The 27990-nt window shown below is 38.7% G+C and overlaps 1 protein-coding gene across 9 annotated transcripts in view; it reads left to right on the forward strand.

Moving 5' to 3' along the window:
- The window catches only part of CTNND2 (catenin delta 2), a 623362-nt gene extending 596775 nt beyond the window's left edge, over nucleotides 1–26587 (forward strand). For 5 of the 9 annotated variants that reach the window (XM_040695591.2, XM_015282257.4, XM_015282259.4 and 2 more), the window contains 5 exons: nucleotides 9381–9507; nucleotides 13080–13211; nucleotides 17204–17281; nucleotides 20273–20346; nucleotides 22975–26587. In XM_040695591.2, the coding sequence (XP_040551525.1) occupies nucleotides 9381–9507; nucleotides 13080–13211; nucleotides 17204–17281; nucleotides 20273–20346; nucleotides 22975–23235 (672 nt within the window). In that variant the 3' untranslated portion in view covers nucleotides 23236–26587. The other 4 variants (XM_015282258.4, XM_015282260.4, XR_001465252.4 and 1 more) reach the window with 3 other exon arrangements.
- Nucleotides 26588–27990: the final 1403 nt, after the last annotated feature.

A 27990-nucleotide genomic window follows, 5' to 3' on the forward strand; every position in this document is an offset into this window, starting at 1 on the left:
GTCAAAAATTATTGTAAATGCTTTCTGAGACATAAGTTTTCTCTGTACTTACAAGATGGAAGCAAAAATAGTTCTTTGAGATTTTTATCATTTAAATTGTAATTTACATACTTTATGCAGGGGAAATGGGAAGAGAACAGAAGTCATAGCTGAAGGGGCAGATACTGCCATCTTTTCCTATAAGATAGATTCAAATAATTTCATTTCTGTATGAGAGGCAAAGTGATACTTTGAAAAATGAATTTATTTCTTTTTATTGCTGTGTTTTGAAAGCTTTATTATTTAGCTGCATATAACCTCAGTAAAATGAATGATGAACTCTGCCATATCTGAAGACTTGTCCTTCATGCTTTGCCTCACGTACAGTTGCCTTTTCTTACAGCTGTTTTATTCATCAGATTAGGTGTTGTCATCTTCCCAACTCACCCAACAAGAAATCAATAATTAATTATGGATAGGCAAAGTGATGCCTCAGTGATTTCCTGAAACCTCCTGGAGCTGCACTGTAAAAAACAACCAGGGAGAGTTATCTGGCTGTTTCTCACTCGGCTAGATTTGGCAACTAATTAACGTATCTCTCCCTGACTGTGTGTTTGTCCATCGCTAAAATCTAGTGATGAGATCTAATATTACAGCAGGAGATGCTTGATCAGAGGCTAATCATGCTACAAAGTAAAAGTGTTTGAAGAAAACCTGGCCATGCAAGGCCATCTGAGGTATTTTGAAAGAGAAAAATGGGTAGTGCTCTCAGAAGACTGTAGTACCTCAGGCATTGAGATGACAAGTACGAACCAGGGAGAAGAAAATATGAGAGATAAGGTTGGTGTTGAAGGCTGAAGATCTGAGAGTAATGTCTCGGCTCGCAGGGCCGCCGAGGTGTGGGCCGGGGGGTATGTGTGTCGTGTAGCAAAGAATGAGTCTGACTGCTGATTCTGAGAATGGCACTTCAAAAATGCCTCGCAGAAAAGTTAATAATCCTCATTCAGTGTCAGGCAGTTCTGCTATTGTAAATGACTGTCTGACTGGGAGCCCTTTTTTAGCCTCACGCTGCCCTGAATAGATGTTTCTCTTACAACTTCATAAGAAATTGAAGTTTGTCTGTGTCTATGATGCAGGCATTTATAAGTAAGATGTGTTTATGCATTTAAATTCAGAGCAAAAAGGAGAGAAACTCCAAGATCAAGCCTCCTGCGCATGATAAGAAAGGGGCCTTAACCTGGTGCATGGCCTAAGGGCAGTCCTGCAGACCTGGTGCAAGAGTCCCACAGTGGGGAGGCTGAGGGAGAGGGCTGAGAGCTGCCAGGAGAAGTAGCCACTTGTGCTTTCTGTTCTTGGAGCATCACTCTTGCTTTTTGCCTTTGCTCAAGGGATTGCACTGTGCCCGCAGTACTCTCAGTGAGGTTCCTGTCCTCACACTTCAATTACACCAGGGCAAGGGAGAACTGAGCAGCCTTCAGACTAAGTTCATGCTGCTGCAGGTGCCCTCAGCATAACCTGTAATCATTGAATATATAGCATCGACATCAGAAGGCATGGAAAGCAGCCAGCATTTAACCACTTTCATCTTCCTACAACCAAAAAGTGTAAGTGCTGTACTGTGAGCATCTCCTTCACTTTATCTGAATGATTATATTTTCAAATCACTTGAACTTGCAGAATTTCTCTGCTTTAAGTAACTTTCTGGCTTTCATAAGCAGTAGAAACAGACTAAAAACATGAATACTAAAATCTTCAAATCTTCATTTCCCATTATCTGTTGATTTTGAGGCCCTGGCTTGTAACTGTTTGGGACAGGGATGGAAACAGGAGAATTAGGGTCAGCATTCCTGTGTCTTTTAAATTCGGTGAAATTAAGCCAGATTTCCACCTGCAGTCTTAATTCAAATGATTTAACCTATCAACACACAAGTGTGTAAGCTGGGACAGTACCAGGATCTGTCAGGCACCATCCCAACAACGTATCCCGAGTTCCCACCTTGGAAGTAGAAGACAAAACCTTAGGAGCATAAATGTCAATATCCTATTTAGAAGTGTTTGTAACTTAGCTGATGGCATTAAAAGGAAAAAAAAATCAAAGATCAGGAAAGTAGATTAATTCAGATTACATCATAAAGCAGATTGATGCCCAGGAACTCCCTGCTCCTTTTGAGTTTTCCCTGAAAACACACAAGCATATCTGGACAGGATGATCTTTTCAGGAGCTGATACTAACATGTGGCACTGTAAATGTAAAGCACACACACACAAAAAAAGGAACATCTGTATTTTTAAATATAGGTGTTTTATCTAGAACTAGTTGTTTTGTTTGATGAGCATTTCCAGCACTATTGAAGTTTTTAATTCAGTTTAAATCTGTTTTACAAAGTAACATACTTCTAGTACGAAGACAGGTGCCTTTTTAGAGAACAGCCATCTCTCCTGTCCCTCATCTCTCCTGTCCCTTCACTGCCATATGCGAAGCAGCACTGTTAGGGAGCTGAATATTTATGTGTGTTCATGGGAGTGGTTTGGATCCACTGCAGTGGGGCAGGCAGATGGAGAGAAGTCAGACTTGCTGTCTTGGTAGCTGTCCTGATGGAAAAGCTTACTGAGGAGGAACTTTGGGAGATGTTCTTTCTTCCCCACTGTACTGGAGCAAAGCAAATGTGATTGGTTGTGAAGGTTGTAAGTCCTAATGATAAATATGATGCTTGTTAAGCATTTAAACTACATTATGTCAAAAATCCCATTCGAGAGCTCTGCTAGACATGTGTGTGGATCACCCCAGCCTTGCTATAATTGCAGATTTCTCACTGCAATCAAGTCACGTACATAACTTTCATATGTCAAGGTACGTAGATAATTTGATCCAGTTCTAATTTCTGTTATGTCTTATTAATGTCGTGACAGCACATTCCGATGAAGGATTGCCCAGACCTGTGTAAGTCTGATAAGCCTTGACTTAGTTCACATCAGATTTGTCTTTTACTGTAGATGGTGTCATACAGGTGCACACCAGTCAGAAAGTTTCATTTAACCTGACAGCAGGGCCTGAGATTGTGAAAGAGACAACACCAGCAGCTCTTTCAGCAATTTCTGGCTGAGTTTCAAACCAAGTACATCCTATGTTACGTACTTTCTTAGAGGCGTTCTGCCTTTTTGCTATATCATCCACTTGTGCTGTGTCTAGTTACCAGTTCCTGACAGTGGTTACCTATAAAAACTTCACATTTCTGCAGCTTATTACCATAAGCAGTTACTATTACAGTTAATATACCGGAACCAGTAAAATGCTGGCTTGCAGCTAGGGGAAGTAGGAGGACAAAACAAGTCTGATCCTGTATGATTTAAATCATTTGGCAAAATGTCTGTTAAATCAAGTCATAAGCAGGATCAGGTTTGAGGCAAGAAATAACCTACTGGGGAGTCTGCAAACTGATAAGGAGTAGGGGCACTTCTGTCATTTCTTGGGTTTTAGCCAATTCATTATCAGATCGGTTGTATCATTTTCATTTCTTCTCCTCTGAGTGTTTTTTCTGGTTCTGAAGATATACTCTTTCTTACTGCCAAGGCTGTTAATAGCCAGGAGACGGAACAGAAACCACCCTTCAGCACAGACAGATACTCCTGTGCATGCAGCCACAGCAGTTTTTCTAAACCTCCGGTGACTTTCAAGTCAGTGTCATCAACCAATCAGTATAATCCATCAGAGCACAGGGCTTGGTTTTATTTTTGCTGCGTGACCGTTAGCAGCTGAGCTGATGTAGGATTTCTTTTGGAGCAGATGCCATGAGGTCATCCAGGCTGGCCACGTCCATCCTCGACCACACCGTGCAGCCCTTGACTCCACCATTTTGGCTTCTCCCCTCTCACGTCTTCAACCTATGGGTTCTTCAGGCTTTGGTTCCCCATTATGTCAGCACGTTGTCACTTCCAGTCATGGCTTAATTTCATTTTGTCTTCATAGTGTTATTGTACAGCAAACCAGATGGGAAGTGTATATGACACTGCCCACCTCCGGAAGTCAAGGATTCCTCTATTGCAGAGTTATGGAAATTGAAACACAGAAGAAAACACAACATGGAAGTTTTAAACACAATAGAAAACTACTGCCTCTTTTCCCCTACACTTTAAACACATTAAAAATAATGTGGAAAAAGCAAACTATATTTTTGACTCAGTAAGCATAGTCTTACTGTGTTCTCATTAATAACTAATTATTTCATATGGGCTTGAAGAAAGCTGTATATTCAAAATGACTTATAGTTGAGCAGGGAGGCAAAGGGCTTGTTCACTCTTTAAGCCCAGTTAAAGTTGATCAGTGACACTACAGTATCATACTTGTATTCTGCCATGATTAAGCCTCTGGCCCAAATCTGGTCCCTGCAGATTTCCAACAAGCACATGATCAGAAATTCATCTCTGCTGATGAAGGTCTGACACATACCCTTAACATCTGACTTAATGCAGTGTAATTGAGGGAAAATGCACATATTCATCATAGTCAGAATTTAGAAAAAAGCCCAACAGAAGCTACCTTGGAAGAGGTGATAAGGACATGCAGTGATATTTGTGTACTTTGGTTGTTCTGTGCCTTCTTGTAGTGTGCAGTTGCTACTTATTAATTAATTACTGCCAGTTAACAAACACATCCATTCTTGTAGCAGAACTACAGTGATAGAACTACTCTTCAGTTTGTCAGATCCTTTTGACTTAGCCTTTCTCATCTAGATCATGTTTGCGGCTGATAAATTGGTTTCTGAAATGCAGTCTCACACACTGCTATTGAGTTAGTTTTTTTTCTCTGCAGGACACTTACATACTGTACCTTTAAGTACCCAAATCAATTTAATTAAATTTCATTACAAGCACTAGAGCTGAAACAAACTAATGAAAGCAGCCATCACGTCAGGTGCTATTTATCTCAGCATTAAATTGAAAATACTCCCTTAAGGCTCTTAAAAATTAGTTTCAATATTTAACACTAATAGCTTTTGGAATTGTTTATGGGAATAGTTGTAATGAATTTGTTACAAACAGTTTACCTTTCCAAGGGAAGGACCTTGTTCCTTGCAGCAGAGAAGAGCTAAATACACATGACTTAAAAGTATTCAGGTTTTGGAATATGTGACACCTGTGAGCTGCCCATAATGTGCTGCAAAAACACTGTGAAGCTTTTCACACAGCAGTATGCCTTGTTTAGTCATAAGTATTGCCAAGTCACAACAGAATTCATGCTAGTGTTTATTGTTGACCTAACTCAGATTATTGAGCTAATCAGGCCTGCAGACTTTAAAGTTTGTAGCATATTTGTTTTGAAGACCTTACGACAGCCACTACTCTCAGCAGTGAAAATACCTAAGATTTTTAGGGAGAAGAGGGGCAGACATGCTACAGAAAAAAAATGCAATTGCTACTGTGCCAGCTATAACTGTGTTTCATTCTCTTATTGGTGAGGTACTTTGCAGTGCTGTTGATGAGGAGGAAATGCTGACAAAGTATAGATTGATATTCTTCCAAAAAAGACTGGTGCCACACACAGTTCCTCTGTAAGTCCATGTGAATTTCATCCACTTCTCATCAGAAAGTAGCTCTAGATATTAAAGTGAACGATGCAGAGAGAGGATGGAGTAGAGAACAGGAGGAAACAGTGGCCTGGGTCAGTGCTGTCACTGGTGGCAGTGGTCTGCCTCAGCAGAGGAGTCTGCTTAAAAGAAATAATAGTCAGAAAACTATAACACAGCAAATTATTGAGGTCACCTTTCTTAGAAGAACTTAAGACCTCAGAGAATGAAGAAGGGAAATGTTTTTCCACAGCAGGATAAGGGCACGGGCTTCTCAAGTTTGCTTCTTCATTCTTATAGCAAAAATTTATCATGTAAGTTATTGTTAATGCAAGATGTGAAAATAACAGAAGTATTTTTCTTACGGTTTTAATGCTTGGATAAGATTATTGGACTTGAGCTATTCATTATTGTTTCTAACAGTTGTTTTAAAAAGTCTAAATATTGAAAACTTTCTAATAATTTCCAGTGCTATTCAACAATAAGTATGTAGGGCGTTACAGATGTTCTTATTAGTATTCTCATTGGTCCTCCTTCTTGGTTGGAGAACCTGGCCTGTGCAGATGTGGCCTCTTGGAAATGAAAGATTAGATATAGAAATTTGTGTCTTAAAAGAGTGGTATTAAAGGCTGTTTCTTTTTCTAAAAGAATTATATATATATACGTGTATAGATATTTATATTTTATTATTAACTTTTTCTTCCTCATGTTATATTATTTGACTGCTATGAAACATAAGATGCAGTTCAGGGAGATGTAATTGAAATGATTGACCACAGTGGACAAACACTTACTACCTATTTTAAAGAAAATAATAACCACACTACAAAAGCCATGGCTTACATTTCTCTCTTCCTTTTCTTTTCAACTTATGACTGAGAAACATGCATGTTTATACAAGGACTGCTCTGAAAGTAATGCCTCCTATTTTATTATTTTGGCCTATAGTGGCAGAGGCAGATATTGGTGATATGCCTTCCCGACAGTATTCCATTCCATTTTGTTGCCACGTGACAGATGGTAGCAGAGGGCAGTCTGACAGAATGGCATCTGACATGGAAGTGTAGATGAAGCAAAGGTGTGGAACTGAATTGAGAAAAATGGCACCCACTGATTTCGTAGATGCTTACTGAACAGTTATGGAGACCAACCACTGGATGTGAGCACAGCAAGGTGATGGCTGACGTGTTTCAGCAGCGGTGACAGCATTGTGCAAAACAAGCCACGTTCTGGACAGCTGTCACAGCACTAAATGAAGAATGTTTTGATCAGCTCATCAGTGCAAATTGGGAAACTTGGTATGGAGCTGAAAATCAGCTTCAATACATTGGAAATGATGGTGGCAGTTTTGGTGTATTACACATTTTGTACCAGATGGGTCACGTGAATGCACACAAAGGAAGAGAAAGAACACCTTATGCAAGTTTGAACTATTGAAGCCATATGAGACTGAAGGTGACAGTTTCCTGGATTGCATCATTACTGGTGAGAAGACATGGTGTCACCACTATGAGCTGGAGGCAGAACAGCAGTACATGGAGTAATAATGTGAATTCCCCATGGAAGGAAATGTTCAAGACGTAGCCCTTAGCAGTTAAAGTGATGTGTGCTGTCTTTTGCACCAGGAAAGGGATGATCTTTCTGGATTTCCTGGAATCTGGACAAACCATCAACTCTTACTGCTACACTGTAGCACTAAGTAAGCTGAAGGCTCAAACTCCCAGAGCCAGCCCAGAAAAGAAAACAACCATTCTCTTGCAACACAATAACACCAAGCCCCATATCAATTTGAAGACCATGGAGTACATTGCCACTCTTGGCTGGACTGTCCTATGACACCCACCATATAGTTCAGATTTGGTGCCTTCTGACTTCCATCTTTTTGAGATGATGAAGGATGCTATGACACCATCATAGCAGCTTTGAAATAGTTGGTCACCTCCAGTGGTGCAGATTTTTACGAGTGCAGCATGCAGGCTCTTGTTCATCGTTGGCGAAAATGCAGAGCTAATGGTAGTGACTGTTGAAAAATAGTGTTTTGTAGCTGAGAACTTGCTCTGTTGAACAGTGTTATTGTGCTCTTTGTATATGCTGTAGTTTCTGTGGAAACAAATAGGAGGCATTACTTTTGGAGTGACCTACATAGAAATGCGTTCTGTAAGGAGTACAGATGTTTGGAACCTGTAGCTAGGTGTCAAGTCTCTCTCCTATGAGAGCATTTCCATCTACATCAGATATGAATGCCTTCCTTCCTCCTGCTGCTATTAAAAGAGACGTGTGTCACACTCTTGCAGAGCTCTGTTTCTTGAAAGTGAAAAAGGTGTATTTGAGCCTTTTCCTGCTGCAGCTGGGAGAGCTGTGTGCCTGTGATGGGCCCAAAGGCAAAGAGAGGCCTTGAGCCAAAGCTGAGGTGGGAGAAGTAGGACTCAGGGCTGGGGGTCAGGGGCAGCCCAGGGAAATGTCCTTCTCTGCACTCAGGCAGAGTTAGTTTCTGTAATCAAGAGTAGAATTCCTGCTGGTTGTGGGGGTGGGTGGGGTTGCAATATTTTAGTGTGTGCCTATATCCAGCATTTGATTGCAAAGCTGTGTTTAGCACCATGCCAGTTGCTTGACTCAGTATCCATGGAGCATAGCAGAAAGTGGGTGTTTGTAAAAGCCCTTCAGTCCAAGACTGGGTAGGATTGACTTGTATTATAGATTTAGATTTAGAACTAAGTAGTGATAAAGGTGATTACAACATGATAATATTATAAGGCATCTGAAATATTGTAGTTTAATAAGAGTAGTAGTAAAAGTCCATTTATTCCTTCATGATATTTTCAAACTATGAAGCTAATTATTTAGGAGCATTACATTCTATTATAATAATACAATAATAAACTGTGAAGGAATTAACTCTTTTTGTTTCTGAAGTAGCTGTTTCTAACATTTCTATTGCTCTATTTCTTTTTAAAAGAAAATGCATTGCCATTACCACAGTTCTAAATACAGGGAATGGATTTTCACTCTGTACATGTTGGGAAAAAAAAAATGCAGTGAGGAAAATGCATTGATTTTCATCACTCAGTGTGAACAAATGGGCGTGCAATCTATCTTACTAGACTATAGACACCCAAATGTTTACATCAATTTTGATAATGTGGTAGCTTCACCATCTTCTTACTACAAGTGATATAATAAGATAGAAATGACTTAAAGTAAAAACTTGCAATAAAAGGTAGCTTCCTGAATTGGAATATGTTTGGAGCTAGAATGTCATCCAAAATGTGAAAGTATCATAGAATCATAGAATGGCCTGGGTTGAAAAGGACCTTAAAGATCATCGAGTTTCAACCCTCCTGCTATGTGCAGTGTCACCAACCACCAGACCAGGCTGCCCAGAGCCACATCCAGCCTGGCCTTGAATGCCTCCAGGAATGGGGCATCCACAACCTCCTTGGGCAGCCTGTTCCAATGCATCACCACCCTCTGTGTGAAAAACTTCCTTCTAATATCTGACCTATCTAACCTGTCTATCTAAAGTACAGGCAAGGAAAAAAAATAAGACATTGTCCAGTGTTTTCGTAACTTGAGTTTTTCTGAAATACAGTACTTTACAGAAATTACTGCATTTTAAAATTGTTCTTTTTGTGTGTCAGTACAGTCAGTATATTGAATCCTGCACCACTGAGAGTGTTTGTCACCCAACCAACTGGAAAAAGAGAGTAACCTATTTGTGTATAAGTAGTAAAAAATAGAATGTGTAGGAAAATGCTCTGTACTTAATAATGAAGAACATCGAGGAAAAACACCATATGCTGTTTTTACTGATTGCTGTCATAATGTTTGATGTTGCAGGACGGATGGTCACAGTATCACTTTGTAGCCTCATCTTCAACGATAGAAAGAGATCGGCAAAGACCATACTCTTCATCACGCACGCCCTCCATCTCTCCCGTGCGCATGTCTCCTAACAACCGCTCAGGTAAGAAGAGGCTCCCAGGACCAAAGTAAATGCTGAAATAATCAATTACTGTCATTTTCTTCCTTTAAGCAACGTCTGATCTGTTATTAACAATAGTGGAAGGGTGCAAGATACAGTCTTTGCTCATATCTGAACTATCCATTGAAAACAGGAATGACTTTACTTTGCAGGACACTTCATAAAGTTCTACAGCAGAGAGATTACTTAACTTTTTGTTATGAATTGCTATGCAGTGTTTTCCCGATTTAGATTAGATGACTAGATCTCAAGAACAATTAAATCCACTGTTAGCACGAGGAAATTCTGCTACTCTTGGCTAGTCATGAAATCTCTTATGTTTTTGTGGCAGAAGTTGAAAGATCCACATTATTTCTGTCAGCTTTTATTCTGATTGTAGGTATATGTGTGTATATGTACATAAACGTGCATACACATGCATATACAAGTAGCAAGTTTTAAAAAAGTTTGAATACAGGTCTTCGTGTAATATTGATGGCACATTTAGAACAGCTGTCATTAATTCTATATGATCTCTGCAATGAATTAATGTAAGTATGGCAACTTGTACTGTGGTGTTAATTTATTTTTCTGCTCAGTAACCTAGGCTTTTTTTCATCAGCTTGTTCTAAAGTAAAATATATCCTGTCTAGATAAAACAGGCTCAGTAACAGTATTTTCAGATAAACAGTAAAACAGTCAAACTTTCAGTGTGCATTTTACTACTTGTTCAATCAAATCCTGCCACTACATAGGTATACCAGTAGTTTTAATATTAAAATTTACCAAACTGGTTATTGCCATCAGCATCATACAGTAGTTGTGTTTCTAAGAAAATAGTTGTGTTAATTATCTATAAGCTGTACCATTGTCCTGCCAAGAAACCACTGAGGAAGTTTGAAAATGTGGCCATAAGTACACCCCAGTGAGAGTTACTGTTCTTACCATTCCATCTAAATTTCTTCCATGACATGTTGTAGGGCTTTGTGGAAAGAAATAGACAGCAAAGGAAATCAGCACTGATCTGTGAGACTATTTCACACATTATTTTTATAGGCAAGCCAGGGCAAGCTAGCAAACAGTCCAGAAAATGTTGCATGTGGTAGTATGAAGCAAACTAAAAACCATCCTCAAACAATGGATGTTACTTTGATTTTTTCTCAAAATGGAAGAATACTTTTCCTGAGGGTCTGCCCTGGGTCCAGTACATTTCAGCGGTTTTAATAATGACCCTTCTAATACACAAAGGATGCCTGTTAACTTTGCAGGTAGCATAAATCTAGAATAGACTCACCTCCTATGGGGGGCTCTGTTAGAATTCAGAGTTGTCCTGAGAAATTTGAGCTACTGTCTGAAAAGATCTTATCCTGTACAAATAAATTATAAGGGGAAATCTGGCTAGATGAAAGTGCATTAGAAATGACTTAGGGATTTTTGTCAGTTGCAAACATGAATCAGGAGATGGAGAGATCAGAGTATGAAGACACACTGAATAGACTGTAATTGTTTAAACTCAGAGACAAGATGAGGGCAGTGAAAAGAGATACACACCAAGTCTTCAGACATGTAAGAGGCAGCTGCAAAGAGGCACGCTATGAACTTTCTCTACTTTCATAGAAGACAAATGAAAATAATGAGCAGCAAGGAGTCAGGCTAGACATCAGGGAGCATTTCCTAATGGCAGAGAAACAAAGCATTGTAATAGACTGCTTGGAGCAATTACCTGGTTTTTGTCATCAGAGATCTTTAGTTTCAGACAAAAATCTGTCAGAATTATTTTGGTATGGTGTCTCCTACCTTGGGGTAAAAGGTTGAAGTAAATGAAGTCATAATATCCCATTCATCCCTAGGACTTGGTGGTAGTGCTTTTAACTAGCTAGAAGAGTTGTCTTTTTGTGTATACTTTAAAAATAATAACAGAGAAACCTGATATTACTTCTTAGTCTAATGTAAAGTAATGAATGTATGTCTACTTCTAATAAGAACTCTGGAGGAGGAGGACAATTCTGGATTTTAACACTTGCCAAAAAGCAATTGTTCTAACATGTGAGGAGAAGTACAGTTTCCACAGTGAACAGAGAGAGATGGTTTTTTCCTCATCAGTCAACTCTATTCAAAACACCAGATTGTTACAAGTATTAATAGAGTATAGGAAACAAAATGCATGCAAGTGTTAGTTACATTTTCAACATTTGCATCCTGTTTTGTCCCCTGCTTAAGTCAGACTCCCATTAGCTGATTTGGTAATTTAATGTCATGTCATGTTTCTTCATAGTTAATACTTTTATCACCTTTAGAATTACATCACTATTGACAAGCAACTTAAAAGCAATCCCCAGTTCTGATGGCTTCATAAGAAAGCCATCTGTCCCACGTCTGCTCTGTAATTTCAAAGAAAAGACATTGTTATTGCTCTGGAGATTATTTTATCATATTGAATGTCTGGGTGGCAGCCAGGAAGCATGTGGAAACAAGCACCAAAAGTTCAGTTAATTTTTTTGCCACTATGCTTTTACTAGGCTTCAGGGTGTTCTGCTACTCACTTTGTACTACCTTCCCTCTCCTCCCCTCCCCAGCAGGGAAAGCGCATTGTATCTACCAACATCTGAATGTATCAAAATTAGTTGATTTGAAATCTGTTATTTTTGTCCCTGCTTTTCTCTTTTTTTCCTTTCATAGCATCACAAGCTGAGTCTTTGTGATCAGCACCACTCATCACCTTCACATTCTTCAGTGTGTGAGAATCACATACAAGCCCAATTCGCTTATTCATCTTTCAATTCCCCACTTTTAGCCAAAGCAAGTTTCAGTCAGACTCTTTCTTACTGGCTGCTGAAGCTCCGTCAATCATGAAACAACCCTACAAGCCAGCTGTTCCCATACCATTGCCCCCCAACCTCCTTCTTTCAGCTGTCTCAGCCTCTAAACACTTGCAGTTTTACAGCACATGATGAAAGAAATTTTGTTTTAATGCCAACTGTTCGTGCTTAGATAGTTAATGACAGAGAAATTGAGTTACTTTTAAGTGTTAGATATTCTTTCTTGTATGTACTCTATGAAAAACAGCTTTATTTTCTTCCCTTCCTCCCCCAGAATTATTTCAAGGCTTGTTTATTTTCAACAGAGAAGGGAGGAAACCACTTTATCTCCTTTTATAAGGATTTTTCTACTCAGTTGAAAGTTAAGGGTCTTTTAAGCAGAAAAGAATTGACCATTATAAGAAGAGAGAAGTAGCTACACTGGGAAGCTTTGACACATTAAAGAAATTGAAAAGCTATGGGAAATTTGTTTATTATTATTATTATTATTGCTGTTGTAGTTGTTCATAATGATCATCTTAGATGTTGAGTGTCAGTGAAAAGAGAAAATGATGTTTGGAATTGATAGTCCCATTAATGCATTTGTCCTGAATTTGAAATAACACTTTTTCTTTCATAATGTGATAGTGTTTCTTCAAACAGCTGAACAGTAGTCTACTAGCAAATATATACTTTACCGTATTGTTTACTCTAGAGTTAAATAGTACATTCAATGATAATGTGGTGAGAAAAAATAAATCCATTTTTATGATCTAGCAAGTGCCCCAGCCTCACCTCGGGAAATGATCAGCCTAAAAGAAAGGAAAACAGACTATGAATCAACTGGAACAAATGCCACTTACCATGGAAGTAAGGGGGAACACACTTCTAGGAAAGACACCATGACAGGTGAGATTACGCTTACACAGCACATGTAAAAATCAGCCATGATAGATTGCTGATTCTATAGGCTTGGCTGAAGGGTTGACTTACTCTGGTTTATGCCAATGTTTAGCAACTCTGAGGAATAAAACTGAAAAAGTGCTTGATCTTCATGAATTCAAAGCTCTGTGAAAATGATTTGTGAAGACCATGATTCTTCATAACAGAAAAGTCTCTAAAAACATTTGTACGTTTCTTTTTGATTTTGTTCTTTTCAGAAGGAAGTGGGTAAATCCACCTTATATTAACTGGTGCTGTTTCTGTGAGCATGACTATGGTTGAGCATGTGTGGTGGTCACTGATGCCCGTCTTTTGCAGGGAATGGCTCTGTGGGACAAGTTAGTTGTTTTTATATGTCAGTCATTCCTAGGAAATTCCCTAGCAGTTTGGAAAGTCTGTCCTTGTTACTCTCTCAACTAGGCTGATATAAAATGCAACAATTTCCTTGGCGTATGCATTGTCATCTTTTGCAGGTTTCATTGAAGGTCTTTCTCTCTTAGTGAGCTCATTAACCTGTAAGCATTTCAGTAATTAAGAAACACTGACTACTACTTCGGCTTGTACTGCACTGTTCTTTAGTTCTCTGCAAAATGTGTCAATCTCTATCACCATTTCACAGGCTTATATAACCTCTGTTGGGTATTACGTTATATTTGTACTGTGCTGAGCATCGTAATGTCCTCTCCACCAAATGCTACCTTGTAAAAAATTTACATTGAGCAGTCATTCTGCACTTTTTGAATGCCTCCTGCTTTTTTCCATTCCCTCCACAGAGGTCTTGTTCAGACAATGCCAGAATGAGATGGTTTGGGTTTTTAAGCTCACAGGGGCAGCAGAAACATGCTGATTTGATTTCAAGCCATCCATTTTAGTGTCTACTTTCAGACACTACTCACACAGCATCTATTCTGCTATACACCATTGTGCAATCACAACCTAAAGGCCAGTCTTTGAACTTGGGTGAAAATGCAATGCAGAATTAGCAAGAAAGTGAAAGTCTGAAGAAGAGGAATGGCAGTGAAGAGCATGTGGAAACCACAGAACCGAATGTCCTGAATCAGCTCTGCAGGATACTAATGAAACTAAAGAAAATTCAATCAAGGTACTGTACTTAAAGAATCTATAACATTTTGGGTGTTTCATAGTCACCTGAGAGGACTCTCTAGAACACTTCAGTGGCCATTACTTGTGTGATTATAAAGGATAGGACTTCATTTTTTTCCAGCACTTTCCTGAAGAAGGAATCTGAGTAAGAACTGCAGAGACATTATTATTTCACCCTACCCGTGTCTACAAATTCAGACAACCAGATTATATTTGAAAGGTCACAAATATGGATTTCCATGTGGAAAATCTTCCTTGCACTGTTCCTGTGCTTTGTTGCAGTTCATTACTTATTCTTTTCATGTCTCTCTCCCCACTTCAAAAAAAATGTCTTTTTTTCCCCATCTCTTTTTATTTTACCATTTACTGGAGTGTCCTTGTTCTCCCTTATTGTCCTTGCTATTTCTGTGCAGTTTCAGGAGCATGAGGTTTGTGCTTTCCCAGCAACCTTTGCTCAACTGTGATTTTTGCATCCTGTTTTCTTTTCATATCTGTTTGCATTTTGTATGTGTTTATTGATCTTTTGGAGTGGCTGTTAATAAGAACACTCGAGACTCTCAGCATCACACTCAGCTATTGCTAATTTTTCTAACTATTGAGCTCAGTGAGAAAAACCAAAAACAATCAAACTGATAAGCTTTATTATGTTTCAAAATCTTGTATAGCCATTGTAGAAATGAACGTGAAATTAACAAATCACTTTCTTTGTCTTTCAGATCAACAAATCTCTGCTCATTTGGTCAGAGCTCAAATTAAACATCATTTTAAGAACAGAAGAAAATGACAGGAGTTGTACCATCAATGTTTGATGTGAAATTCGTGTAACATATCTGTAGCTGATTAAATAATAAACATTTCATTAAAGATTATGAAACTTATGACTTTAATTGTGAGACATTTTGGCCTTACTTCTGTGGTCTTATGTAAGTTTGCATAGCAAATTCATTCTGATTCCTGTATTTCATTTTGTACATCAAATAATGCATCGCAGTTAATACCTCCACAGAGCCTATGGGACTTAGATAAATGTTTTTTCAAGTTCCACCTGGCATATACATATACTGAACTGCTCCTGTGTTTTGTGCCAAGTTGATATATTGCACAAAGCTTTCTTTGACTTACAGATTTACAGAGAGTGAAGAGCTACAGCAGTAGTCCCAATTTATCCACACCTGTCTCCATGCTCTTCTTCAAAGCTCTTCTCAGTTTATAGTTCAAAAATTTTATGACCTCTTGGCTAAGACTGAAATGAAGGTTTTTTGATGGATTTTTAAGGTAGAAATGCTGGCTTCCTGCCACTGTGGAAAGCTGTCAGGAAACCTCTGGGAAAAAAATGGAGAATCTATGAAGTAAACAATTTGGCTGAAAATGATAACTTATATTGATTTCACAAGGACAGCTAAAAAATAGGGGAACAATATCAAAGTTTCCATTGCCCTCCTCACTTCAGAGGTTTATGATGCTGTGTATATTTACAGTCCATCTTCTCTTTTCTGTAGAAAATAATAACCAATAATAAAATTTTATCACCTGAAGTATATTTTTAAGACAAAAACTCTTCTATTCATTTTTTTTTAAAGGAGCTATAAATGAATGTGCTAATGTTATTTATGCCTTGGTGTTCTCCTTCAGAACAGAGAAGATAAGCCTACTGTATACTATTATGGGACTTTGTTAGTACCCTTACTGAACCGGTATGTGCATCACAATCTGCACTCTGTATCTTCACTTCCACCAGCAGAAATACCTTCTGATTAATTTATTCTTTTGCTTGTCTGCAATCTATCATCTGTACTTTTCTTATTTGAACTGACTTACACATTCTGAACACAACCCCCAGCTGTTAAAATAGCTAATCAGGTGACTTGAACTTATTATTACTTTAAGAAACCACAATAAAACTGTAATCTTTTGACATGCCCTTTCACCATAAATGAAGGTGGCAGTGGTAATGACAGGCAGTGATCTCTGTTAAATGATATTTGTGAGGCACAGAAGCATTTTACTTCACTGTCTTGAATTAAATTTTAAGAGTCCTGTTGATCATAGTAGGAAGAGCAGGTTAAGCAATACCAGTTGGGGATGACTGCCTTCCCAATTGATCTTTCCTTTCTTGTGTCTGTCTGTGTGTGTGAGTGCAAAAGGTTAGCACCTTATTATTTCATAGCGCCTGTAAATGTGTTCTGAATGGGTACGCTTAGGAGCTGGAAATTGAATGTTAAGCCACGAATCAAGGGACTGGGATAGGTGGGGAGGGCTTCAATCAATGATAACTTTGTCACATAAACCACTGAGTGACATAATTCTCAGAGCTGCTGTAAGCTTTGGAGAAGGTGGCTGAGGGAAACTTGTATTTTTTTTTTTTTTAATCAGTATCACTTTGAAAACTGGGGAAAATAATAAAGTAAGGTATTTTTCTCTAATGTTCTTTATACAACACAGCCACAAACTACTGCAGGCGTACTATAGTATTCACTTCAGAACTGTCACTATTTTACCCAGTAAAAAGTATCTTCTCAGTACTATCTTGTGGTGTTGTTTAGATACTGCATAAAATACAGACACACACACTCATCAATTCTGGAATCAGTTTATCTGCAGTGACAATTTTCACCTCTCCGTAAGGAAACATGTTTGATAGAAAACCTCTGTCTCCTGCTCTTTGTACCTCTTTTCTTTGCTGTGTTTTAAAAAGGGAATTAGTTCATTAACTCTCTTTCTCTGTGATCATTTTACTATAATGACACATGTAACATCGGATATAACATCAGATACTAGCCACCCAAATATTTTTCCTTTCATCTGGCTCATCCTCTCCCTTCTTTCTTTTATATTCACCCCCTGCTTTTGGACAGCAAGAGTCAGCTGCTCACTGAAGCATGGCACAGCAGGAATGGAGTTCCCAGGAATGCCGCCTGCGTGTTCCGAAGCAGGTACTGGAGTGGGGCTGCATGCATTACTGGCAGCTACATTGCTTGGCTTACATTTCCTCCTGAGACAGATTTATCTCATCCTCTCAGCTAGACTAAGCCAAGATTTCTTGTTCGTGAACTCTTGGCATTCATTTCAAAGCATTGATGTGTCATTGTACTCCTTTTTATCTCATTAAGAAAAGAATACCACAGTTTGCTTGCATTTTGAACTTAAGAATTTGTATTCATTTGACTGCAGTGAAATCAGCAATGCAGACCTTGCAGCTATTTCCATTATGCAGAGATTATCCATTTCTTCCATCATGGAATCTGTGATCTGGGAGACTGCAAGTCTTCAATTTGGCCTGTGACATACAATAAATTTCACAGTACTGTGGTTGGGAGCTATGCATCAACTCTGAACTGTTTCTGTTTATTAATAATTACGGCTATTAGGGGCACACAGGTTCCTTGTGCTCTTTTATTTGCCTATAAAAAGATGGAAAGGCCATGGCTCTCCTAAAAGTCTCTCTGATTGCCTGTGGGAACACTCTGTGAATTAGCATGTGTCCAGTCTGCTGTTCTTCTTCAGGTTTCTCCATAAAACCCTCAGATTTGCATCTTATACAGCTCTTTATTCTTGACAAATAACTATGAATAGTATTGTACTTTCAGTCATTCCTGTCTGAAAACTTGCATGTATGGATCTTCAGTCCTGCTTATCTTGAGATTCATATACATTAAAAAAAAAAAAAAAAAAAAAAGAGGTTACAAGAAGCTGTTCCACATTTATGAAAGTCCAGCAAGTCATCACTTCTGTATTGTTCAAATGAGCTTCTTCTAGCACATCATGGGGCAAGCAGAAAAGTCAGAAAGCCAGCATAAAAAAAGATGATACCACCAAATTATCTGGCACTACTGAGCACCACAGTGGCATGAGAAGTACCTTACGCAATAATGCTCATGCATGCTCCTTGGCTCCTTCAACACCAAAGACTGTCATCAGGAGTGAGAGTTTGAAATACTAAGCAGAAGATGCAGCTGGAATTCATAAAAAATACTGAAGTAACAACTGTCAAGCCTCACGCATCAATCAAGTTTGATTAAACAACTTGAAAAGAAACCTCTGTAGACTGGCACTTCCATGCTAACATCTATGGCCAAGGATGAACTATCCAAGCATTCATCATTTCCATCTGTTACCACCTGCTTGCACACAGGCAGTACTGGGAATACTTGCCACCAAAAAAAAAAAAAAAAAAATCAACCACTGTCTGTTACCAGAGCTTATATTCTTAGTTTCAAATAAAGGATCCCAGTGCACTACTTGGAGACCCCTGGATCTTTGCTTCATTTCCTGCACGGGGCTATGCACTGTCTTAGTAACTGCATCCGGCACATCAAGAACTAAGAGTTTCTTCACCTCCACTAGCTAACAGTAAAAAAAAGCAGGGAGGAGGGGCTGATTCTTTTTCCAGTTGGTAGAGATCATCACCCCACCATATAGATCCAGTCTTCATCCCATTTCAAGATCATCCTGGAGATCTTTAAGAACACCACCTGTGATCAGTAAAGTGACAACATGGAATAGTGCACCAAGCTCTGTCAAAAACTGTACCTTCAGCACGGTGCCTGTAGCAGATGTGGAGATCAGAATGGGCACTTCACAATCAGCTTTGACTAATAACCATGCCATTCCTTCCTTTCTCCATTGTGAGTAGAGTGACTGGGGAAGAATGGCAGAGGCAGTTTACTGTGCTGGGATCCATGCTAGCAGGTTGCCAAAGGAAGAAGAAGTGGTTACTTCTTCAGTAACTGTGATTCTTCTTGGTGATGTGACCAGCATGGATCCCACCGCCAGCTTTCATCTCTGCCCTTCAGTACTGCCGTCCAAGTTTTGAGTTGTGAAGGTACTAAAACCATCTCAGGTTTTATGCGGTTGCACAGAGACCTGAGAGAAGCTGAATGGGCAGCTTGTTTCTACTGATGTTCTGATTCACTGCTACTCTAGTTTTAAAATTATTTTTTGAGCATATGCTCTTATAATGAGAGTCACAATGACAGTTATCAGGTCATTGGTTCTATGGTTCTATTGGTTCAACTTTCTATCTGGAAAGTTAATAACACATATCCAGCAAGCACAGTGTGTACCGCAACTACATGACATCCTTCCATCGGATTATTTCAGATATGAGAAACGCATACATTTCTGGTTCTATCATCAAGCTGAGCTTCAGCTAGATGCTTAAATCAAGGTGATCGGGGAAGGTTAAAGCCTTGCAGAGAAATCCTTGGTTATTATTGTGTTTCTTTAGGCAGATACTCAGTAATCTTTGCAAAACAGTACGATGTCATCCATGTCTTCAGAATCACTTCTGATTTCAAACTCCTAGCTCAGTTTTGTCCATGCATGTTAGTAGTGAGGTATTTGAGAAGAAAATTACTGCAGTTCATGGACTGAAGACTATCTTGGCCAGATATCTTTGGTATAACTGCTTATTTTTTGCATAACTCATTCTATCAGTTGAATTTAATCAATTTTCCCATGAATAATTTCACAATATAACAGAATCGCTGTTGGATAAGTAACCCAGGATTTGGTGTAACATTCAAATGAACTAAAATTTATTAGATGTTTCTTAATCCCAATATTTACAGCTGTTACCTGTTTAGTATACGTGTTATACAAAATGCCACATATAACCTGGAATATATTACTGAATGCTAGCTGTATATGAAAATATTTTGTTGATTTATGTGTGATTGGTATGAAAATGATATAGTGCCTGTTACCGTTACTGTGTTTACAATGTACGTGTACGTACCCCAAAGCAAAGATTAATACTGTTTAGTTGGAATGAAAGAAAATGGAATACTGCTGATGCTTTTAAAGATTTTCATGTAAGGGAAATGAGCACTGTGTAAGTATGAAATGAAGCCTTAAGAATTTATTTTGAGGCCACAGAGGCACATCTGGTAAAACTGCTTTTCGTTCCGTTTCTCTCTCCCCAGCTCAGAACACTGGAATCTCAACTTTGTACAGAAATTCTTATGGTGCACCTGCTGAAGATATCAAACATAACCAGGTAAGTGAGAAGACTAATATATTGCTGTTCTAGATGGCGAGATGCCAGTGTAATATTTTGTATGGAAACTATGAGAAATATCACAAAGATTAAAAAATCTAGGTTAGAATAAATGAGTCAAGTGCTTGACTGAATGCTGGCAATTTCACTGGCTTAAGGCAAGTTATATTCTTCATGCTAATGCATAATTTCAGCCCAAGTTTCAAAAAATTCAAAAACAGGTTATGAGAGCAGATGCACAAGAATTATTTTAAGTATTTAGGCCTTTCACTTATAATGAAATCAATAGAAGCTTGAGACCTGCATGCCTTTAAAGTTCTGGGTGTGTGATGCACACTGCAAAGGCCAAGCTAACACAGTGGGCATTTCTGCTTTGTCAAATACCTAGTGATGTCCTGTGCCAGTAAACTTGGTGAAGTGCATTTACATCTCATTGCTTGAATGTATCCATCATAAAGTTGAAAGCCACTTCTGGCACTGTGTGGCTCACAGGCTAAGGCATTTTGTCAGCAACTTATGTACTAAACAAGCCTGGCATCGGGGTACCCTTGTATCTCTTACAAGCACATATGCATTCTCTGTATGTATGTGTAGCTTCATTGTTTTGCACAACTGTATCTTATACTTAACTATCACAGTTACTTAATATTTTCACAGCTTCCCTATGCAATGTGCATCATTCTTCACATAGAGATAGGAGGCCAGAAACACTTAAGAAAAGCACTTTACATAGAACCATAGAATTGCTCTGGTTGGAAAAGACCTTAAAGATCATCAAGTCCAACTGCAAGCTGACCATACTACCTAAAAGATGAGTAGTATCAGAAAAGTAACAGAATATTTGGTGGAACTGATAAAAAAAAAAAAATCCTGAACATTTTTACTAGATTACCTGAAATTTCAGTTTCAATGAATGTTATTTCAATTTGAATCCACAAACTTAAGGCGAGTTTCTAATATTGTGCCCCCATTTTCACTGTATTGGTTTTGCTCTCTGCTTAGACAGTATTTCATGTGGTGTACCATATTCCCTGTGTGCACTGCTTCAGTGCATGAAGGTATTTCTGCTTTTATTGTCTTTAAAGAGAAAAGTCCTTCTAAGCACAATGTTTAGGGAAAGGAGGAGTATGAGGTATTTTAATAGCTGGTACACTCAGGCTGCAGTAATAAATAAACTAATTTGATTTTTAGAGTGAGAGCAAAAGGAAAGCACCTATTTTTCCACCTTTTTCCACTTGTTTTCTCAAAGAAATGCCAGGTTTATGATTGACTTATCATAAATAATGTTTCTATTTATAAAGGACCCCAAAAACTAATTTGGTCTTCTTTCTACTCAAAAATATGACCGGCTATGTCTTTCTGGCTAATGAATAGGTTGCTTAGTATGTAATTTTTCTTTTGTGTCCAAATTGAGACACCTGTGTTTGAACATGTGGCATTAGACAAAAGCGGTGCTAGAAATAGAAAATAGAAAATAGAGTTGTTATGCTCCCTTTTGCCATTTTGATGTTGTGACCAGTGCTGTAAGGTCACTTGTAGGGCTAATAAAGGCAGTGAATGCTGACTGCCTTTTGCAGGTTACTCATAGAGTCCCATACAGACGTTCTGAGAGAACACCCAACAGTTTGGGACATAGCAATGCAACTGTGCCTGTCTTCTTGAAGGAACACTGCGAACTCATGCAGAGTCTGCAGGGTTTTGTTTTTTGGTTTTTTTGCAAAAAGTCTTCTGATACTGACATTGGCTCACTGGAAAATACAGCATTTGAGGACTGAAAGACCATGTCATTTTGCAGTCACAAAGCCTGCCCAATCTTCATGGAGATGGCAGAGTAAAAGATAGAGTTTCACTAAGATACTTGGGAAATGATTATAATTTTCAGATTTCAAGTAAGTCCCAAACAGCAAAACAGAGATTCACTAGGGCTGTCTGAAAAAAACTTAATGGCAAACTTAGTTAGGGGTCCACTTGAGACTTTTTTCTGCGTATCATAAATATTTCAAGCTCAAGACGACTTACTGGAATGTAACAACAACTCAAGAGTGTCAGCATTAAGCGTGAAGGCAGTAGTAAGAAATTGGTTCAATTTTACAGTAGCAGAAGAATACATTTCAGGGCACTTAGTCTGAAATGTTCTCATGTCAGTGTCCTGAAGACTATACTTGGTTCGTAATGGTGTCACTCAGTCTCATCTGTGGCAAAGGAAGTTGCAAAATGTTAAGCGTCTTTGGAGTGTGTACACCATCCATTCAGATTCTCCCAAACTGAATTTTTACCACCAATATTTGCACTGTATAGCTGCAAAGTAGTCAGAAAGCTGCATACAGCTGATATTTACTAGAAGTTACTGTGAGCGGCACTGCTCAGAACCAGATTTTAATTACTTTTGAAATAAACCAGCATCTGTTAGCAGCAGTAAAATGAAATAATAAATGAAAGTGTAAAGAATATAATGACAAGGCAGAGCTGTGGAATTAATTCACTACTAAGTGCTACTTTGGGCATTGGTTAAGGTAATTACCAAGCTTCCATTTCCAGCATGGTGAACTTAAGAATAAGATTCACTCTTTCTTCCCTTCTGCCCACAGAAAATTGTATCTAAGAGGTGCGGGTATTGCTTTCTTTCAGGTTTCAACACAGCCAGTTCCACAGGAGCCCAGCAGAAAAGATTACGAACCATATCAACCGTTTCAGAATTCAACCAGAAACTATGATGAGTCCTTCTTTGAGGACCAAGTGCATCATCGTCCACCTGCAAGTGAATACAACATGCACCTGGGACTAAAGTCAACTGGCAACTACGTCGACTTCTATTCAGCTGCTCGTCCCTATAGTGAACTTAACTATGAAACAAGCCACTATCCAGCCTCTCCCGACTCCTGGGTTTGAGACTTGGGCAGATACAAAAGCTCCAGGAACTGTGCATGTGCATGCATACCACAAGACATTTTTTTCCTGCAAATTTAGTTTGTTAAAGCCTGTTCCATAGGAAGGCCCAGATAACCAGTGTGGAAAAAATTAAGAGATTTTTTTAGAAGGCTAAAAGAAATGAAAGCTAAACCTGGGAGTAATTAGAAAGAAATATATATACTATATATATATTTTACAGCGTAGGACAAATTTAGCGTTGGCCAGTAGAGTCTTAAGTTCGTTGCTGTGTATTGAATGTGGCTGAAAGAAGAAGGGAGAATATGACAGTGGATGTGGGTCAAGAGTTAAGCACAAGTAACTGAGCAGCGTACATACTTTATGGGGAACAGCTTCTCACACTTTGTTTAATATCCTCATTCATTGTGACTCTAGGCTTCAAGTTGCATTTGGGGTTTCCTCTGTACAGCAAGATGTTTCTTGCCTTTTGTTAATGCATTGTTGTAAAGTATTTGATGTACATTACAGATAAAAAAAAAACAGTGCATTGTGTATATTACACCAATGCCACAGTGTTTCTTCATCTATGGTTCTAAATATTGCTTCAATTTCAAATTTTGGAAGATGTATGAATTTCCAGTTTTTTGTTTTTCTTTTCCCCAGTGCGTTTTAACAAAAAAAAGAAAAAAAAAAGAAAAAGAAAAAAAAACAAACAAAAAGGAATATTTAGCAGTATTGTTCGTTCTGATATGTGAATTTGTTTGTGGCAACTAAAAAAAAAGGCATTCAGCAGTTTCTGACAATTAACATTCATCATTCCACACTCCTTGTCAACAAAGTGCTTTTTCACTGCCTAAAATTTTAGATGTAGATATTTGAAATAGATTTTTTTCATTTATACCAGTTTTCTTTATGATGATACAGTGTTAAAAGAAAATAAATTACAATTGATCTGTCATCCATATTTGCTAAGAATGTCTATTTCCAAGAATCTACCATACAAATATACATTCTTACTCATGTGTGTCCACGTATGCATAGTATTCTGTGTGTGTGTGTGTATGTGTTTGAGCGTGTGCGTTTGTGTGGTATAAGACCTATTTTCATCCAATGTTTTCCTCGTTCAAGCTTCAGTTTTTGTTTGATTTTCAGTTTTTTTAAACAGTGGAAACTCCAGTATGTGCTTTCTCTTACTCACTTTATTAACCATAGGTAGCAATTCAAAATTGTTAGGCCACATACTTGCAAAGGAAGGGGTTGTAGGATATTTTTCATTGAGTCCTTCACCCTCAGGTGCCATTTCCTTTAAAATAGCATCTCTTAATCTTCTCTTGAGGAAAGAAATGTCATTACTTTCCAGTCACCAACCAGCAAGTGCTCAAGGAAGAGAGAGTTTGATCTTGCCATCTCCCTGGGGGAATGGAAAACCAAGACCCAGCAGGCCAAAGCCTGGAGTCCCAAACTCTTCCAGCTACAGAAGGGTCCAACTCCTGAACCATTAGGACAATCATTTATTTTAACCCATACCAAAAAGAAAACTCAACACCCAAAAGGGCACATTCCTCAATTATGAAAGATACTGACCATTTCTGTGCATTTAAAATAAAACCATTAAAAAAAAAGAAAAAAAAAAAAGAAAAAAGAAAGGAACAGAGACTTTTTTTTTTCAAAAAATAAGGAAAGGAAAGAAAACCAGGCTGGGAGTCCAGAATAGCTGGCCTAATAGTCTTAGCTCTTGGGATTCTAGAAGTTAAAAAATCAAACAAACAAAAAAAAAAAGAATCTAGCATTTCTTTCATTCAGCCAAGAGTTTGGCATACAGTTTCCACGGAATAACACAAAAGGAGTAGTTGGAAATTGCTTACGTTACAATTAAGGAATCTGTTTTAGGTTGCAAACATTTCTGTGGTTAGTCAGTGTAATAGTCTCACCATCACCTGGCACACTTTGGCTGTGTGCAGGGGGAAAAGTCTCTCACAAACCATCGCCTGCTCCGTAGGACGCAGACCGAGTAGTTGGTGCGGGCGGATGTTGTGACGTAGAATTGGTTTTTCGATAATCTAGGACTAGAGTAATCTTTTTGGCAGCTTTTCCCAGTGTACGATATGTAACCTTATCTGCTCTTTGTAGTAAACAGGGGGAAAAAAATCGCATGCAAAAAAATTTTTAAAACATTTACAAAAGGGTGGGTGGGAGGGGCACAGTGGGCCAGATGTATAGTGAGGTAGATGAAAATATTATTCATAGTTTTGGACACAGGTTGTTTATATTTTATTTATTACATTGATTTTAATAAGATAAGTGACATTTGCAGTGCTCTTTTGAACAAAGCACATTTTCAGTATAAAAGCTTTTTTTTAATAAAGAATGTCACTCTCAACTTGAAGTTGTTCTTGCCTGTCTGATGACCACCAGATCCATGCAGGCCTCTAGCCTCAGGACTGCAAACAGGCCGAAGGGACCCGTGGTTCTAGTTAAAGTTCTTTAGACAGAAAGTTATTGTAAGTTGGATTTATTTCCATTCTTCAAACTACTTAAATGCCCACATTGCCCCCTTGCAGCTCCTCTCAGAAAATTAACTGCAGTCAAATGTTGACCATTGCTCAAGTGAAACATTTTGGACCGATGAAGTGGCATAAAATACCTTTTGTCTATAGTTTGTGTTGTTTTGTTTCCATTCTTCTGTACTGGCAAGTGCCCCGACTACTGTTGTTCACTCTTGCTGTACTGCGTTTTGAGAAGGTGTGGAATTACCTGGCTTCTCTTCCAGGCTTGGAAATCCAACACTGCTGCCATACTGAGCAGGATATATCATGATGCATTCTCTTTAATACTGAGGAAAGTATCATTACCTATTGCTGTTCCCTTCATTCTTGTACTAGATAAAACACAGAAATAGAGAAGAAACCAAACTGTTCCAAAAAATGTATAAAATGCAATTGATGTACTGTCAAATGTCAGATTATTTTTTTTTAACAAGCTTCGTATTAGAATCTTGATCAGCTGTGTAGACCTATATAAATCTCACTGTTTTATTAAATGCTGTTTATGGTCTGGAAGGAATGGTTAACCTATCTCAAGATTAACAAATTTGCACTAACATGAGCAATATTGATTTGAAAAAATAATATGAATTCAATATTTAAATGATAAACTATGATTTTAAAGGTATATTAACACTGAAAGTACATTTTGACAAATAACATATTTAAGCCCAAAATACAAATGGTTATGTCAAATAACACAAAAAGAACTATAACAATATAGAGTGAGAAAAAAAAAATGTGTTTCACTGTACATGTTGCTAACATGTACAAAGACAAACTCATATTGACATATTTTCTATTAATAAATCCTACTGTATTGTGGAGAATTGCTGGTCATAGTGCAATATGTTTACAATCAGAAATTGTCTCCATACATTGATTTCCAGCTTCATGCATCCCAACAACTCCTCTGCAAGTCACTTATTTTAAAAATTAATTGAATATTAATCATCTGTCACATCATTCACCGCCGCCTCCCCCCAAATCAGGGGCAAGAGCAAGCAAGCAAGCAAGCAGAGGAGAAAGGCATTTTTGAGAACAGTGTCGACACCCTATTCACCCCCAATTGAGGCTTGAGCGGCAGCACTCAAGGACACTGGATGGGAACATGGTAAAAAATACAAACTTGGCCCCAGTGTTACGTAGACAATGGTCAAGAAACTCCAAAGACATTAATTCACTTCTGCATTGCCAGGGATCCTGGCGTGCCATGCATGCAGCAGCTTGGAGATGAGTGTTTCCTGGGGCTAGGCTGCCTCTTAGACTACAAAAGTGTCTCACAAGGGAGAGTTACAACCAAAATTAGGAAGGCTGACTTTTTTCTACCTTGACACAGCATAGGCTGCTGTGCAAGGACAAGTGCTGCAAGAGAGGCTTTCTCAGCCCTTCTGCCCATGTTACTCACCCTCTCCTGATGACAAACAGAAAGAGTTCTTAGCTGGGTGTTACTGCTGGTAGCATAGGGGCTGGGGAGAGGAGATGGTGGTGGTGAAGGCAGCAGTCTGGGTTAGGGGAGAAGAAAACTAGGGGAATAAACATACAGAAACACAGTTTGTACATGCAGTTGTGCACACCCATAATAACTAACTGTGAAATGGGGCCAGACAGTATGTTGTATACTGAGCTCAGCAGATATTGCTAATAACCTGAATAGTCAATAGCAGCAACGTACTGGACACAAAGCTTTCTGGTAGCAAAGAGAGGGAATCACAGCTCACCTCTGGGCATTTCCAGCTACACAATTCTGAGAAACAAGCCAAGAGCAGAGCATGCTGGGCACAAGGGCAGTACCACAAGCTGCGAGGATAGGAGGGGAATTACTCTTGGTCAAAGACTACATGTCGAAAAAGAAACTAGAGACCTTAAACAGAGGGAACTCTGCAAACCCCACCAGCACCATCCTGTGCTGCCATTTTCAATGGCAGTGCCATCTCCCCAACAGGTACAGGAACAGTGTGCACACAGATGCAACCTCATCAAGACCCCAGCTTGAAAAAGCCCTTTCCCGGGCAATAGCCGGAATAGATGTGCCTGCTTCCAAGCTGGTGGAGAAGCAGTTCCTACCACTTACAACTCAAAGCCCAGTGTTTTCCCCTGAGGCAGGTGAGATCAACAGCTCCCGAAAGGCTGTGCTATGTGCATTGCTTCTTTTTTCCAGAGGATTCTACAGTTCTTAAGCAGTAGTCTAAAGCCACTCTATGCTGAAAGTGGGATATGAGAGTTTCCTGCT

Source organism: Gallus gallus, chromosome 2 (genome assembly GCF_016699485.2).
Source record: "Gallus gallus isolate bGalGal1 chromosome 2, bGalGal1.mat.broiler.GRCg7b, whole genome shotgun sequence".
In the NCBI taxonomy this organism is placed as follows: domain Eukaryota; kingdom Metazoa; phylum Chordata; class Aves; order Galliformes; family Phasianidae; genus Gallus; species Gallus gallus.